The sequence below is a fragment of the Aphelocoma coerulescens genome, chromosome 1A (assembly GCF_041296385.1).
Source record: "Aphelocoma coerulescens isolate FSJ_1873_10779 chromosome 1A, UR_Acoe_1.0, whole genome shotgun sequence".
Classification (NCBI taxonomy): Eukaryota; Metazoa; Chordata; class Aves; order Passeriformes; family Corvidae; genus Aphelocoma; species Aphelocoma coerulescens.
This window is the reverse complement of record NC_091014.1, coordinates 30,504,915-30,516,935: the sequence shown is the minus strand read 5'-3', so window position 1 is coordinate 30,516,935 and position 12,021 is coordinate 30,504,915. Positions and strand designations below refer to the sequence as shown.

General features: G+C 39.9%; 1 protein-coding gene across 4 annotated transcripts in view; it reads left to right on the top strand.

Annotated features, from left to right (window-relative positions):
• Positions 1-10,543, top strand: part of PRICKLE1 (prickle planar cell polarity protein 1) — a 66,774-nt gene extending 56,231 nt beyond the window's left edge. For all 4 annotated transcript variants that reach the window (XM_068997697.1, XM_068997713.1, XM_068997705.1 and 1 more), the window contains exons 2-8: positions 1,068-1,247; positions 3,493-3,606; positions 4,419-4,556; positions 5,044-5,247; positions 5,767-5,953; positions 6,093-6,956; positions 8,313-10,543. In XM_068997697.1, coding sequence (XP_068853798.1) covers positions 1,116-1,247; positions 3,493-3,606; positions 4,419-4,556; positions 5,044-5,247; positions 5,767-5,953; positions 6,093-6,956; positions 8,313-9,169 — 2,496 coding nt within the window. In that variant the 5' untranslated portion in view covers positions 1,068-1,115 and the 3' untranslated portion in view covers positions 9,170-10,543. The remainder of the gene's footprint in view (positions 1-1,067; positions 1,248-3,492; positions 3,607-4,418; positions 4,557-5,043; positions 5,248-5,766; positions 5,954-6,092; positions 6,957-8,312) is intronic.
• Positions 10,544-12,021: the final 1,478 nt, after the last annotated feature.

Sequence of the window (12,021 nt, the reverse complement as noted above, 5' to 3'; positions counted from 1 at the left end):
GACCCACCAGCAAGGTTTTATGTCTAGGAGATTAAAATTTTCTACAACTCGGATGTAGCACTGACAAAACTGGATCTGTGTTTAAATAAATAGGTAAAAATATGTCCTAAAATGGGGAAGGCACAGCTCATGCATAACATGGTAGTGTAAGAGCAAGCTTGTCCCTACCCCAAGTGGTCAGGATAGCTGTCATGTTAGGACAGATCCTCTGTGATTTTGGTTATCTGTATTTCATTGAAATGCCTCATCTGAATTTCCTAAGAACTTCTGCTAGAATTAATAGAAGATATATATCTTGTTAGGCTTTTTACTGCAGACTGCTATGGATCTTGGTGAGAGCCTTCTTTGCCAGTTGTGACTCAAAATGATCCCACTGATATTAAGCTTTGCAGGCTTCATGAATCAACAAAATCATCTCCCTGTAGGGTTTTAAATTGACAGAACAATCATGATGTACTTTACAGAGACTAATCTGGCATAATTGGATTTCAGATCTTTAACAGGACCAACGCCCTTCCGCTCCCATACAGCTCAACCAAAGTTCTCAGAGGAATCCAGCAGATGTTTGCTGCTCTGTGCCTACCTTGTGAACAACAGGATGCTACTTGCACAACACTCTTTCCCCAATAATTTCTTCAGTTTTTGACAAGTGGTTGTCATGTCTTTTGTTTTACTAGGTAATGACTTCAGGAAGAGCTTGGGTCATTCCTGTTGTTAGTATCTGCTCAATGAGTCTTTCCTAGATACACCTACATATATATAACCTGTGATGTGAAACAAGCAGAACTATAAAAGGTGACAAGTGTTAATGCTGAAATACATTGTGGTTGCCAAAAGTGGCAATTTGTGCCTAGGTTTCTCGGGTTGTTTTTTTCTTCAACAGTTTTATTTCTGTAACTTTTTAAATCACTTTTGAATTGCATGTTGTAATGCAAGTTGTAATGAAGCTTCAATAATTTATTGTTCTGGGCAACACAAGGAGTACTAAACCATTGTAAGATCATTTACACTGATAATTAGTTGTTCATGTCCAAATCTAGTAAAGTGCTATTAATCTTTTTCTCCAGATCAATTGCTTGATGAGCTGCAGTTGAAATATTTAACACTTCACACTTATGCCATTGGAGATGGAGCCCAAAGCCAATAATCTTGTTTTTGGGTGTCAGCGAAGCTCAACCTCTGACGATGACTCTGGCTGTGCCTTGGAGGAATATGCCTGGGTCCCCCCAGGCCTCAGACCAGAGCAGGTACCAACCATGTTTCTGCATTTTAAAAACAAGCCTTGTAAGGACTGTCTAAGAGAGTGGTATGCTGCCTCTATAAGTCTAATTAAATTCTTATAATGTATAAAACTTTAATTCATGTACAACCTTTCATTTCTTTTTTGTTTCCTGTCCAATGAGGCCATGTGTAGGGAGCTTAAAGTTCTCAACCCTGAGGAGTTTTATATTCCAAAAAAGTTCCCAGTCAAGGTTTTTCAAAAAGTATATGCTGCAGAGGTATGTATTGCCAAGTCTAAAAGCAGCATAGAAGTTTGTTTTCCGTTTGAAAGAAGTTATTAGGTTAAATTAAAGCTCATGGTATACCTCATGACATTGTGCTCCCTGGCCAAGTATTTCACTGCACTTGTATGACTCTTTAAGTAATTAGGCATTTGACATCTAGAACATGGATGGTACAGCAGTGCATATAAATGAAAGCGTTCAGTCACTGTGACAGGTAGTAATGTATTTTACGCCTGTTTAAATAGTTGTATGGCTGCCATTTGTTCATGCCAGGATTTCTCTTGCATGATGTCTGGAGCTGACACTTGTGGTTTGGTTGGCTGTTCTTTCTCCTCTCTTTAGTCCCCTTTTTTTGTGCAGCATCACATGGCAATGGGAATAAAAGTGAGATTACTGATGACCAAGTTGCTATAGGAGACCAGAATGAACTGCTTATGGTATTCATTCATGGTATTGATGATATTGCAACTGTGCTGAAGTTGTGTACTCAGTAATATTCAAAACTCAAGACTTCAGTGCTAAATGGCCAGGGTGGCTTTGCAACATCTGCTAAAGGAGGCAGAGCAATCCTGGCAAGCTTGTACAGTCCATAGTTTAAAAAAGTGCAGAAGATGTCTCTTTTTTGCAATGCAGAGATTTTCTTAATCATGAGTAAAGTAACAAGTCAGCAGGAATGGCAAATAACAGGCTATTTTTAGGGCAACTCTTTATCACTTACTTAAGCATCTATAAGAATCCTGATGAATCAGACCTTAAGGCAAACAGTGAGCTAACATTCTGCCAGAACAATTAAGTGCCCTAAAATATCCTCATAATCCCAGCTAGCCCAAACTCTCTAAAGATGGGAGGGTTTTTCCCCCAGAAGAGCTAGTTATTTTGAGAACAGTGCAAGAAACTTGAGAAAAGGGCATAAACTATTTTTAAAGCTTCGCTTCTTGCTGCATGTTATCTTTATCTGGAGCATCCTAAAATACAGTCAGTAGCAAGTGGGCTTACAGTAGATTTCAGTTGTTTAAATTTAGGTTAAATGAAGACCAAGTCATGTTTTGTACAACCTGTCTCTCATAATTTTGATTGCTTCCTGACTTAAGTGACTGATTAATGCTTTTTTTTCATCTGCCTTCAGAGTAATAAGCTGTTGACCTGAGCATTATTTAAATCTGTATGGCAAGTAATACCTTTGCCAATAGTCTGCTCTTACAGCCCCAGGCCTCGTGACAAGCTGGAAACTGCATAGGAAAAACAATAAATCTGTAGCTGTTCCACAAAAATATTTTTTGCCATTGGGCTTTGTCGTAGTGTTCATTAAAGCTTTCCTGTCATAATATTCTTCTAAAAAAAAAAAAAAAAGAGTGAAGACTGATACAAAAACATTCATCCTGTGAAAATTTCCTGGTTAATTTGCATCTGATTGAAATGTGGCTGGATCCAGCCTCCTCCCAAGGGAAGGATGTTTCCACCTTCTTACCAAAGCCCACATGGAAGCAATGAAAGCTGATGCTTTGGGTGAACCTGATCAGCAGGAGACTACAAAACAGCTTTTGTCTCAACAATGTGTAAAATGCAGAGAGCAAATTAAATTTGTTTATATAGTGGCTGTTTTCTGGAAAGCTTCATGCCTTGTGTGGTAAATTGCAGAGGGAAACTTAGAATTTCCATGGAGTCGTTGACCAGCCCTGAAGGGGGTGGGAATAATGAGAACATTAAATGTGCATAATTTATGATACCCCCCTAATTGTCACTGCAAATTGCATTCCAGAAAAGCAATTCAGCAGCTGGGTGCTAGTTTTATCAGAGACTATTCAGGTTTGCTGAGCTGGTTCATCTGGGTCTTGTATTTTCAGCACTAACCCTCTCACAGTCTAATGTAGCGTGACCTCTTCTTCCTTCGTAAATCAGACCTGAGATAAAACAGTAGCCAAAGGACACTGGCAGTGCTTGGGGCATGTGTGTCTCTGGGTCTGAACTCTGTGTTTCTCCTGGTCAGGTCCAGCTGTATTTTGCCTCCTTGCCAGAGGAGAAGGTCCCTTATGTTAACAGCCCCGGAGAGAAACACCGGATTAAACAACTTCTGTATCAGCTGCCACCCCATGATAACGAGGTAAACACAGAATTGAGGATGAACCGTCGGGGCTTGGGTCTCCCTGGCAGCTTTTCCGTGGAGAATTACCTGCCTGTGTATTTATTACAAGCCTAAACCGTGGCCTGCAGTGGCATCTGAGCTATAAAGCAGCACAGTGTGTATACTGAGTCCATTGTTCAGCTGTCCACTTGGCTTGTGTGCAGATAAGAGCTGTCTGGAAGGACACTGCCTTTGCTTGTTAGGGAGGCTGGTGTCACTGCAATAAACTTAACACAAGTTGGTTTTATAGTGTTTGCAGCCACCCACCAATTACCAGGAACCTACAAATTCCTGGAATTGCATTGTAGGCACAAAAAGGATGCTTTGTGATAGTAAAAGGTTTGCATCTCAGTTATGCAGTGTAATTTGGAGTAGAAGTGGAAATAACAAACAAGCTCTTTGTAAGGAAAGGGGCGGGGGTGTCACTACTTAAGATCTTGTGTATACCGCAACACTCAGTCGTGGGCACTTAACCATCATTCTAAAGGACAATATTATGGCTGATTTAGGTTCATTCCATTATTAGCAACAGATTTTGGATTAGCTTTTAAAAGTCTTTTTCTTGCCTAAACAACTCCTCAGTTTAGCATGGAGGGTTTTTTCCTGTAATGGGAAAAAAAATTTTCCACACTATTTTTGTGTTATGCCATATTACCTAAATATTAAAGTGGGAAAAGTTTCATGATGATTGGCAGCATGCCTGGTGAAATCTTTGCATATATGCACTTACTCATCTGCTACATTAAAAGCTCAGTCTCAGACAGAAAGTTGTCCTGTGTTTTCACTGCAAGGTGAGATACTGCCAGTCGTTGAGTGAAGAGGAAAAGAAGGAGCTGCAGATGTTCAGTTCTCAGCGCAAAAAGGAGGCACTGGGACGAGGCACTATTAAACTACTCTCCAGAGCAGTGATGCACGCCATTTGTGAGCAGGTAACACACTCGTGCCACAAGCCAGCTACAGGGCTGAATAATGTAAAACTACAGTAGCTCAATATTAAACTTATCTCTGTCTGAAAACAACAACAACAATAACAGATTATTTTTGAAACTGCATGGAAGAAGAAAGAAGGTAGTGCTTGCTTAAGCAAAATGTACCTTTGATACTGGGAATGAACTGAGTCTTTGATGTATTTCTTACTCAAAAAAAAACCCAACCTAATGCTGCTCATACTAAAGTAATGACAAATAAAAAGCAGACATATGCTCTAAAATGTTATTTTGTATAAAAAAAACTTATATTCACAAAAGGTTCATTGAGATGCAGTTCATCTAGACTAAAACTGATAACATTTTTTCCTCTTGTCAGAACTTTGGAATAAAATTTCATATTGGGTTTGGTGTTTTAACTTAGTTTAAATGTAAGAAGTTAGTAGAGCATTGAATGGGAAGTGTGCTCACTTTCTGGGTTTGTTCCTAGTGTGGTACAAAAGTAAACGGTGGTGAAGTTGCAGTTTTTGCCTCAAGAGCTGGGCCTGGTGTGTGCTGGCATCCCTCATGTTTTGTGTGCTTCACATGCAACGAGCTGCTCGTTGACCTTATCTACTTCTACCAAGATGGAAAAATTCACTGTGGCAGACACCATGCTGAACTTCTCAAACCTCGATGTTCAGCCTGCGATGAGGTAAATAATTCACATTTTACAGCCAAGCTACACTCCTGTTGTTCAGCTGACAAACTGCATCACTTGGGAAATTCCTAACTCAGATGCAGTTACTTCAGAAGTCAGGACACTGTTGCATAGCTGAGTTTGAAGGCTGAGGAGTATTTCATTTCTTGTCAAACTGGAAATATTACAAGCAGTAAGATGATATTTAGAAAGCAAACACCTGTTTGTGTTCAGAATTGAACATTCTCAAATATTCCAAAATATTATCCCTATAGAAGCTTCTTTAATGGCTGAGTTCCTAGGTTCCCTTTTTTTTTTGCTTTAGAATGTAGTTTTTCTATCTTTTTATTCTTGTTCTTACAGAAAAGGTCAATTGTTGTGGGAGATTGTTGTTTCTATCTTTGTATTGAAAAGGGAGCAAAATAAAAATAAATTTAGTGTGTGAACTGCAGACTTTGGATATTTTATATGCTCTAACTCCCAAGGTGACGTTTTGGCCACTTAACTAAAAGCATCCTTTTTATTTCTGGAAAGATAATTTTTGCTGATGAGTGTACAGAAGCTGAGGGTCGCCACTGGCACATGAAGCACTTCTGTTGCCTCGAGTGTGAAACAATCCTGGGTGGACAGAGGTACATCATGAAGGATGGGCGGCCGTTCTGCTGTAACTGTTTTGAATCTCTCTATGCAGAATACTGTGAGACCTGTGGGGAACACATTGGTAAGTGTGTCCTTTTTAAGCATTAAACTTACAAATTAAGGGAAAACCAATTTATGAAATTATTTCACATTCCAGAAGTATGAATTCTGCAAGTCATTTTTTAGAGAGACCCAGAGCATTGCTTTTTCTCCCTTTCCAGGTGTTGACCATGCTCAGATGACCTATGACGGACAGCACTGGCATGCCACAGAAACCTGCTTTTCTTGTGCTCAGTGCAAGACCTCTTTGCTTGGCTGCCCTTTCCTTCCAAAGCAAGGGCAGATTTACTGTTCAAAAACGTGCAGTCTGGGAGAGGATGTTCATGCCTCCGACTCTTCTGATTCTGCGTTTCAGTCTGCTCGATCCAGAGATTCCAGGAGGAGTGTCCGCATGGGAAAAAGCAGCCGGTCAGCTGACCAGTGCCGCCAGTCTCTCCTCCTGTCGCCGGCCCTCAATTACAAATTTCCTGGCCTTTCAGACAATGCCGATGATACTCTTTCTCGTAAACTGGATGATTTAAGCCTTTCAAGGGAAGAGGCTGGCTTTGTTAATGATGACTTCTGGAAAGGAAGAGTAGAGCAAGAAATGCCTGAAGACCCTGAAGAATGGGCTGAACATGAAGACTACATGACTCAACTTCTTCTGAAGTTTGGTGATAAAAGCCTCTTCCAGCAGCCCACTGAAGTAGACATTAGATCAAGTGAACACTGGATTTCTGATAGCATGGTCAAGAGCAAGTTGGACTTGAAAAAAAATAATCCAAGCCTAGCAAGTAAGAAATATCAATCAGATATGTACTGGGCCCAGTCACAAGATGGTTTGGGAGACTCTGCATATGGCAGCCACCCAGGCCCTGCCAGCAGCAGGAAAATCCAGGAGCTAGAGATGGAACATGGGGCCTCAGGATACAAACATGACCAAACACAATGGTATGGAGGTTCACTCGAATGTTTGTCTGACCTGAAACAGCAAGAACAAAGTGTTCGAGACTCAATGGATTCCTTGGCTTTGTCTAACATAACAGGTAATGGGGAAATAAATGAATGGTTTTGATGAAGAGGTCAACAAAAGCAGGCATTGCAGGAGTATTTTAAAGGAAGATTTTTCATTTCACTGATTTCTAAAAAGCTTTAGAATCAAGAGATGCATGTAAAGTAGGCAGTAGCTTTTATCAAGCACATAATCTTTTACAGGATATGTTTCTGCTACTTAAATCCTATTGGATTCTTCTCCTTTCCTTTTAAATTCTCTTTCATTTGCTTAAAGCAAAAAAATCATTGATGTTAAACAGAATAAGAACGGTCTTAAACTACACATTTGTTATATACAGACCACTGCTTTAAGCAAATGACTATTTTTCAATACCTTATGTATTAAGAAGTTGCATTATATATTAAGATGATATTAAAGATAATCTGCAGAACACTTTAGATAATTTCCTAATTTGCTTGTAAAAATATGGAGAAAATCTGAAAGGATGGTAAACTTCTTAGCTGTAGAAAATTAGGTTTATGAGATTATCTTTCCCCATTGACTAAAGGGAAACTGGTAATCCACTTCCATGAACCTCCTTGTCAAATGTGTTTGAAGTTGCCCAAAGGGATAAAGCGTGCATTAACCTTCCTTTCCTATTTCTGTACAAAAAGCCCAAACCTGGCAGTTACAGACCCATTTGAAATGTTGTTCCATCATTGTCTCTTTCCTTTCCTCCTGTAACCCAAATTGCTGCAGCTACTTGTATAGCTGAGGCCCAGCCACAGGCTGGCTGCATTTGCCAAGCAGCAATGGAGGAACTGAGGAGGGCAGCTTGGTTCAGGGGGCACGGGAGGAGGAGGCACTGGAGGTATTGCACCTGGGACCATCACAGGGCATGTGACGCTGTTGTTGTGGCAATGAAGGGCCAGTGGACACAAAGGTGGAGTACAGCAGACCAGCTTACTTTTGATGATTTTTGGAGAGTAAGGATCCTTCTTTGCAAGGCAGTAAGCTTGGCTTTCCTGTTCCAACAGCTGGAACATGAATTTGGCAATATCAGAAATGTGAAATATTTTAGCCTTAAGAATGGCAAGCACAGACTGTAGGATAATTTTAAGTAACCCTTTTTTCTTAAAAGGCATACCTGTATGTATGTTTCAAAATTTTAAACCCACTGAACTTCTGCTCTTGGTGTCCTCATGACAGCTAATTCTTTGGTCATCAGAGCTAATATTTAAATGTTTTAAGTCAAAACAAAGCTTATTCTACTATGAAGGGAGTCTTTTTTGGTAATAGTTTAAAAAAACACTGGCTGACAAGAAATGCTTCATAGTTTGTTATAATACTTGCCTCTTTGATAACTCCTCTCATCTTCTTTTCCCTCCTTTCTCCACTCCCACCACAGGGGCTTCAATGGATGGAGAAGGCAAGCCACGGCCATCTCTCTACTCTTTGCAAACTTTCCAAGAACTGGAGGTGGAGGACTGTGAGAAGATGAGTAACATGGGAACTCTGAATTCTTCAATGCTCCATCGGAGCACTGAGTCCTTGAAGAGTCTGAGCTCAGAGTTGTGCCAGGAAAAAGTCTTGCCAGAGGAAAAGCCGGTGCATGTGCCTGTACTGAGACGATCGAAATCCCAGTCTAGACCACAACAAGTGAAGTTTTCAGATGATGTTATCGATAATGGAAGTTATGAGAATCTTGAAATACGTCAGCCTCCAATGAGTGAAAGGACTCGTAGGCGTGTTTACCACTTTGAAGAGCGTGGAAATCGGCCTTCTCACCATCGTAGAAGAAGTAGGAAGTCTCGTTCAGATAATGCACTTAACTTGGCCACAGAAAGAAGAAGCTCTCCAAGAGAGAGATTTCGTTATTACTCCCCTCAGGATCATGAAAAATTCATTCAGAATAGAAGCTCACGTGAGCTTCGGGCCTACATTCAAAATGCAGAGCTGTATGGACCATATGCCCATACCAGGTCTGACTATGCACTGCGGAATCAGGTGGTTGATAAATTTTTTGGATTGTATGGTGAGGAAGACGACTCCTGGTGTTCAACTTCATCCTCATCATCTGATTCTGAAGAGGAAGGATATTTTCTAGGACAGCCAATTCCACAGCCACGGTCACTGAGATATCCATACTATACAGATGATCTCTCTGGTCCAACTACTGCGTTATCTAGTTCTCAGTTTGGACAAAGGACAACCAAATCAAAGAAGAAGAGGGGACACAAAGGAAAAAATTGTATTATATCTTAATTAATTACTAATATTTCTTAATTGGGAGGACCAGTCAATTCTGTAGCTACAGTTTGAACCACATCTTTTTATATTAATAATTGTACTTAGGCAAGTTGCTAAAGTTCGTAATGCTTTGCCAGTGTAAATGATAACCATGCCAGAGTTTACATTGTAAAAGTAACATTCAGAAATGTCACCACACCAAATGATCTGCTCAGATACTGCTAGGTTTACATACTGTGTTTCAGCTGTCCAAATACTCTTACTGCAGTTCTTAATACAGACTTTTTGTAGACATTTTATTTTATGCTCACTATTCACCTACATTGAATGATCTGAGAGGATTCAACAAAGATCAAAAAATAAAAATGTCAGTCCTGTGCTGTAGCTGTATACACACAGAGTGATCTTTGACTTTTTCCTCTTGCTGCCAAGAAAAAGAAGGCTCTATACTGTGCCCTTTCTTCACTGATAAAGCTCACTCTTCCTCATTCAAGTTTCCATACAAAAACTGGATTCTTTTTATTTGGGAAAATGCTCCTTAAAAAAGGAAAAATTGTAATGTGGGAGCTAAAATGCTTGAAGCCTTGATGTATCCTAAAGCAGTAGTGAATGTTTTGTACATTTAACTTTCATGGTTTTTCCTCTACCATTTTTGAGAAAGTGTGAGGTGGTTGGTTTTGGTTTTGGGGGTTTTCACATGCCTGTTTAAAGGAAGATATTAATTCAGCTGCTGGAATTGGACTTGGCTGCCAATGAGTTGTGATGTTTTTTCTGTCATGCCCCCCACCCCTCAGCAATGAGAGAGGTACAGCTGCTGGAGTCCTTTGCTCAGGCATGTAACCCCATTTAAGTCAATGGATCTACTTATGTAACAAATATTTTCATACGGGCTTAAAGGATTAGGCTCCAGAATTGTGTCTTTTCACATGCAGTATCCAGGTTTTAAAATGTATTAGCTGCAATTCTAAGTCAAAAAACATTGATATTTATAATGTAGTATTTCATAGGCTTAAATGTATTCATAATTTAACAGTGCAAATATTAATGTACATACTGTACAGTTAAAATTTTAAAATCTGAATATTTTTATATCCCTGAATTTGAAGAAGTTTGTTACGATATCAAACTAGATTTGTTAGGGGTTTAACAGCAGTGTTATGGATGAAATATTGCTTGTATTTTAGTCAGGGGGTTTAAGTTGAAAAATGTTCAGTGCAAAACAGCTTAATTTTGTCTACTAGGTATTAAAAGCTCTGTATGCATGGTGGGGCTATGTAAATACTCTGTATGGCCCTCTTAATCTTGCAAGTATTATTTATGGATCAGCAAAATGTAAACTATATAAATGTAAAAACCACACAAGCTTGGAATATATCATTACAACCAGTATGCAACTCCTGTGGATGTGGATTTTTTTATTATTGTTCCTCCTCCTTCCCCAAAAGTAATTTCTGAAGTTTGCCTACCTAAAGAAGAGAGATACTGTGTGGTTCTAGAAGGCACGCTGGCAAAAAACGATACAGCAGGTAATCACAGTAGTTGCCTTGAACTCAGGGAGCAGAAGCTCTTTTAAGTTATAATAAACTTCTTCCACTGCTTTAAATAAAGGGCAGAAATTTGTTAAAAGTGACATCCACTAATGAAGATGGTAAATGCTAAAGCCATTGGCTTTCTGACTACCTGAAGAAAGGAAACTAATGAAATAATAGATGCTTCTTACCAAAACCACCTGTCAAATGGAACTAAGCTTGCCCTTCTTGAGGACAGAGAAGTATGGAAACAAAAGCAGCTTAGGAGTAAGGGAGGGAATGAACACAAGCACTGCTTTACACCAAACAAAATTAAGGTATTGCTAAGGGTAATCAGACTAGCAGTTACTTGCTTGTATACTTCAGGGTAAAATGAGCAGCAAGTCCTTTCCTCCCAGAGGTGGTTCTCACTATGTAAGTCACTTTCCTAGTACTAACAGGTCTCGTGGAGGTGAAAGCTGACCAAAGCTGTGCCCAGTCCCTCAGGTGCCTCTATGGGTGCCTCAGGGGGTGCTTCCAGCTGGCTGCTGTGGGGCTCAGGCAGCTTTCCCAGCAGCCATGTGTCTGCTGTGCTTAAGTATGTTACAGCCACCACACTGGTGGGACTTATGGGGCTGGAGATGCTGACTCGTTAATAACCTTCCCCAGGATGCTCCAACAATGATTAGGACCTTCCATTCTCACCTGCCATTTCCAAAAATGGGAAACTAGGATACTCAGAAACAAAATGCTGTGTCACTACTGCTGTGTCCTTTGTTCTGCCAAGTAACTATCATCTCATGGAGAAATGTCTCCACAAGTAGTTCTGATCCCTACACCATCTCCTGAGATGCAGCAGATGTACTCTCCTGAACTGCAGTACCTTATGGAATATTACAGTTCTCCATAGATTGTTAGCTGCTTCTTAATACTTTCTTCTTTAAACTTTTTTTAAAGATGACTATGCAGCTGTATTTTTTTCAGCTTGACATAAACAGTATCTTATTATTTTTGACTTCCTATGAGAAATATTTCTAATTCATTCCTCCACCTTAAATATAAAGAGAATGGTATGGGATATAGAGTCTGTGACCAGCTCAAGACTCAGATACAGCCAGAAAAGTTCTGAAGTGTGGTTTGTGTTACTGGAAGTAGTACCTATATTCCAAGTGGAGCATACACCCTGGTAGGCTGAGTTAAAGACCATTTACTAGATAAAAACAAACAAACAAGCAAAAAACCTCCCAAAAAAACCCCTGAAGATACCAAATGACACCAAAAAACCCACTAGCTCACCACTAGCCAACTAATACCCAGCCAGTCCTTGAACAGCAAGAGCCCTGCCCCCATCCCTAGTTT